Source organism: Anomalospiza imberbis, chromosome 4, assembly GCF_031753505.1.
Source record: "Anomalospiza imberbis isolate Cuckoo-Finch-1a 21T00152 chromosome 4, ASM3175350v1, whole genome shotgun sequence".
In the NCBI taxonomy this organism is placed as follows: domain Eukaryota; kingdom Metazoa; phylum Chordata; class Aves; order Passeriformes; family Viduidae; genus Anomalospiza; species Anomalospiza imberbis.
The window spans coordinates 47,449,029-47,454,481 of record NC_089684.1 but is presented as its reverse complement, the minus strand read 5'-3'; the positions used below and the strand labels follow the sequence as shown (position 1 = coordinate 47,454,481).

General features: G+C 34.5%; 1 protein-coding gene across 1 annotated transcript; it reads right to left on the bottom strand.

Annotated features, from left to right (window-relative positions):
- Nucleotides 1-467: 467 nt before the first annotated feature.
- CNGA1 (cyclic nucleotide gated channel subunit alpha 1) lies at nt 468-5,079 on the bottom strand. Its single transcript, XM_068189235.1, is given in 7 exon segments — nt 468-1,926; nt 2,745-2,851; nt 2,993-3,100; nt 4,000-4,095; nt 4,200-4,225; nt 4,654-4,729; nt 4,943-5,079. Coding segments are annotated over 7 exon segments (1,938 nt in total). The 5' UTR covers nt 5,050-5,079; the 3' UTR covers nt 468-508.
- Between the last annotated feature and the right edge of the window lie 374 nt (nt 5,080-5,453).

Sequence of the window (5,453 nt, the reverse complement as noted above, 5' to 3'; positions counted from 1 at the left end):
AGTAGATATAACTAATTCTTTTTATAATATTACATACATAATTCATTTCATGTTAATCAATAGATATTAAAATGTGCTCATTTATACACAAATTTAATATAAAGGTTAATGACTTCAAATAATATCATTTTAACCAAACCTTTAATTCTTTCCATAAGCAGACACAAAGAAATTATTTTAAAACAACCAGCAAAACTTCCAGTATTTGCCAGTATATGACAGTGCATGTGCATCTGCCATAGAGCAGCATTACAGAGAGCACAAAACTCATTAGCAGATAGCAACACCTGTTTGTGCAAGAGCAAAGTGTTATCTTCCATTATCATTCTTGATTCTTCTTTTTCTGCCCCAAAACTGCCAGATGTGTGCTGCTTGTAGGAGAGTAGTGACATTGCCTCAACAAATAATTTTTTGTAGTTAATAGTCAGCTACTACAAAGATTAGAAATTAATGTGTTCAGCCCCAGTCAGGATTTGACCCTCAGTCTTATTGGCAACTTCCATTGTTTTTATTCTGCTTTTGACAATCCAGGTTTATCTGTGGATGGATCTGCTTCTTTTAAGTCCGCAAACTCTTCCTCTATAACTGGCTTCAATATTTTTTCTATTTGCGTAAGTCTTTTTTTCACTTTCTGTTGTGCACCTTCATACTCAGCCAACAACCTGGCAAACTTTGTTTGTAACCTGTCCATAGCACGTTCCATGTAGGCGACCTTCTCTTCCAGATCTTTAGGATCACTTCCTAAATTTGCAATTTCAATGTCCAGCAACCCATCTTTCATTAGGATTTGCTTGCCTTTTTCTTCCAGCATAGCCTTTGCATCTGGATACTCTGTTAAAGCCTCCATGAGATCATCTTTAGACAGACAAAACAAGTCAGAGTATCCAATACTTTTAATATTGGCTGTTCTTCGATTGCCAGCTTTGCTGCCCTTGATATTAAGAATGCTGATTTCTCCGAAGTAGCTGCCATCACTTAGGACCACAAATTGGGTAATTCCATCATCAGCAACTACTGCCAGCTTGCCTTCTTTGATAATGTACATTTCTCGTCCAATATCTCCTTTTCTGCAAATATAATCTCCAGGACTGTATACTTGGGGCTGGAGTTTCAAAACCAGTTCAACCAGCAAACCCGCTTCACAGTCCGCAAAAATCCGAACTTTTTTTAGCGTTTCCAGGTGAACGTTGATTGCAATCTCTGCTCTTAGTTTATCTGGCAGATACTTCAAGACTTCTCTTTCATCCACAGCCTTTTTGTTTGTCCACAGGTAGTCAAACCACTTTATAACTCTTTTTTCCATGTCCTTACTCACATTCCGAAAGTGCATATACTGCTTGATAGCATCAATCCTTGCTTGAAACTCCGCCCTGGCAGCATTCATGTTGGAGATCATTGAGCCCACATTACCAACAATGGTAGCAAAGATCAGTACTCCAACCAAGAAGTCAACGACCACGAAGAAATACTCAGAATCTCTTACAGGAGGGGGGGTTTCACCAATAGTAGTCAGAGTCAGTGTTGACCAGTAGAGACTGTAGACATATTTTCTAGTCAGGCGGGCAAATTCAGGATCTGAGGTGTTGGGGTAGACCCATGTGTCAGCCCCAAATCCAATGGCTTTTGAGATGGAGTAGTACACACAGGCATTCCAGTGAATAATAATCACAATGTACATTACAAGGTTAGAGATCCTGAAGATGTTTGGGTAGTTTGTTCTTGTTTCTGTTCTCTGGAAGAATTCAAACATCCGCGCTACTCTGAGTAGTCTGTTTATTCTTAATTCTGGGTAATTCAATCCTAACTTAAAGTATAAGAGATCAGTTGGTATGATTGACAGAAAATCTAGTTTGAATTGAAAAGATTTCTTGTATTTCTCTCGTAGCTTATGTTCTTCTTTCACCAGAAGACCTTGCTCCAGGTAACCTAAAATAAAATTGTAAATAATAAAAAATGCTACAGGTTCAAATGTATTGTGTTTAAGGTCAGTCCAAATCTACTTTGAAAAATATTTTGGGTGCAAATTCCATATGGAACATAACTTCTTTTGCTTTTTAATATTTAATTTCTTATTTCCAAATAGTCAGCTTAATGCTATATGGTTCAGCTTGAGCTATGAAAGATAAAAAATTCTAGATCTGAATATTTTCCTTCACTTTTCCACTATGGTGGACATCTGAAAAAAAAATCCCATCTTCTTCTCCAAAGAAAACTCCACAACCTATAGGAAGGATGATTAATGAGGAAAAGAATTTGAACACAAGAATTGCAGTTCCGTATTGAGTGTATCTACTTAATAGCTCCATAGGTTAATACTTTAAGATAAATAGTTGCAGCTGAAGTTAATGGGATGTCTTGCTTGCTCAATGGTCTTGAAAATCAAGGAAATACTTGAATCTCCCATTAATACAAAAACCAGATTTAGGTGCTGGTTTTTCAAAACTCCCGATCCTCTCTTGGCTGCACCACATGTTTCTTTTTTCTTGGTGAGTCAGCTGCAGCCAGAACAGCTTGTACCTGTGTATCCCAAACTTTAGGTGTCCTTTGAGTAATATATAAAATTTCATCAGAATTTCTCCTACTTTTACAGTAAGGCTGCAGTCTTTCAGAAATCTCAGTGTCTTTTTTTCACTCTTGCACCTCATCAAGGCTACTCGGATAAGAGAAGTAGTAGGGTTTTGATTTAAAAAAAAAAACTGGCATAAATATGTAAAAAGGAATAATTAATCCTTGAGTATATTTACCTGTCCTTGTCCGTACAAACATATCAGCAACATAAATGGCATCAGAAACATAATCAATAATAAACCATGCCACTAAGTAATCGTGCTGAAGCTCATCAAAACAGGCTCTGAATATGAAAAAACAGAAGTAAATTACCATAAAACAGAAATTAAATACTTGCATGAATCAATGATGAATATTTTTTTATCTAGTAAGGGATATTATGATTTTCCAGAAGTTCTATGTAGTCATTAAAGGAGTACATCACCTAGCAATAATCATGGTCCAGTTGTACATGACAGGCATTGTGATGCAAAACAACCAGTTGTAATATATATTTCCTGCTGGATCAATGGTGAAAATATCTTTCCTCTTCCTAAGTGGTAAGCAGGGGAAAAAAAAGAGATTTAATGAGAGACTTGAAATACACATCTCATTTTTGAGCAATTAAGCATTCCAGAAATTATTATTGTGAAATAAATGGTCTTTATCAAAGTTAAACTTCCTTACTCAAATGCATGGAAGATATGAAGCTGGTACGACTGGATGTGACACAAACTTTAAAATCTAAATTTTGCTGAGCAAAGTCAGCTTGGCAGTCTCACTTCACTTTATAGTGGCATATGTGAGTTTTAAATTTTCTTTCCTACCCAAATAACTCTTGTCTGATAATTTATTTTATCATGTAAAAAAAAAAAATTATGTGACCAGTAATTTTTACATAAATATAAATTATGAGATAAATCATGCCTTTCTCACAGGGAGAAGTCTAGCCCTGAGGAAGATAAAATATTGGCATAGTTTACATAAAGAAAGCAAAGAATAGGAAATCATACAACACAGGTTTCTATTGCACTGTTTTAAGTTTCTCTTCCTTAGCCAGAGAATCATGAATTTACCAAGCAGACTATAAAGCAACAACTTTTAGAGCATAGAAGAGTTTAGTGGCTGGTAGGTGCCTTTGTGTGTGGAAGAGATTGCTTTATACTGGCACATTGTTTGCTGCAGTGTGTTATACAAGAACTATTAGATAGTCAGAATCCAAAGGCAATATATATTGATTAATGTTTCAGATCACCTACAGGCATGCGTATTTCTGTTGTCCACATATGAAGGTAAGTCAAAACGACTTCACTCTAGGGAGAACAACAGAAGTCTTTATATTCATTCACTAAGGTATAAATATCTTTACAGGACATCTGTGAAAGAAGTTGTTCTTACATCAAAAGCAATTTTATTACACAGCATAATTGGACCTAAATGAAAAATACTTACTCTTCTATATTTTCTTTCTTCTTCAACTTATCTTTATTTTTCTCCTTTTTTCCTCTGTTCTTTTGTGTTTCTCCATCCTTTTTTTTTTCTGGCTTGCTAAGAAATAGATTAACATTTTCCATTGTTAAGGACCAAGTAAAACATATGTAGAAAAAACCTAAATCTCTTAGAAATAGTAATATTATTGCTCTTCATCTTACCTCTTCTTTTCTTTTTTCCTTTTCTTCTCCTCTCTAAGAAAAAAAATATGATAGGCTTATGGGATGCACGTCCTGTTTCTTCAACATCTATTTATTGTTCAACATCTATTATTTCTTCAACCTCTATTGCTGTATGATTTCTGAATTCAGTAAGGATAGCATTGTACTTGGGTGTTTAGCCTTCAAAAAAAGTGTTTTTCTTATTGCTTGTTGTATTCACCTAGAACTACTTTTGTTTTAAATTAATTTATACAGTATCAGTAACTTTGGTAATAAGGATGATCATCATCATAACTGATGTGCATGAAGTTGAAATGTACGTGCAGTCTCTTTTGGGCTTACCTGAATGATATAGCTGTTTCTAATGAAACAATTAGATATTTATTATAATTATTTATTTCTGCTTTTATAATCAAAATTGCAGTACTCTCATTTTATCAAATGGCAAAGATACTTACTCATCTTTATTACTATTATTGTTAATATTGTAGCATGCAAATACTCCAGGTAGATATTGCTGCCTGGAAAACAACAAAACAACACAGTTATATGATATCTGCTGATTTTTTTTTTTTAAATCTCCTAAATATTTACAATAAGCAATATACTGTAATCTTAAAAACTTCATTTATTTGAGTGAAGAAAATTATATGATAGCAAGTATATGTGCTTAGATAATACTATGTAAATCATCAAACTAAAAAAAAACAAAAACAAACTGACACAAAATATATTTGACATACCTGTTTTCCCCTTTGTGCATCAGTTCAGGGTCCTTACTGGTGTCATGCACTACCACACTGGGAACAACTGTATGGGAGTGATGGGTCTCAATCACTCCTACCTTCATGGTTAGGTTTGTTTTAACTTGGCTAATTGAAGAAGACTAAATAAAAAAAAATAATCAAGTCATTTCACCACTAGAATAAGTAGCTTTTTTTTTTTTTCCCTAAAAATGAATCCTTTACATTGGCGCTTTCCTGAAGACCAACAAGAATATTTGCAATTTCCTGTCTCCCATGACATTCCCACCAGACAAGAAAATGACCTGGCATCTGCTGTTAGGGGAACATTGTACACATCTTTAGGGAAACATTAATTTAGGTCTTTTCTCCTGAGTTTGGACACATACTTGGAAAATATTTAAACAATTGTGTTTGAAACATCTACTGCTGTTTCTCTGTGTTTTTAACCAAAGGCTTGAAACACTGTATCAAGATGGAGAAACATTCATGCACACATGACATCCTGAAA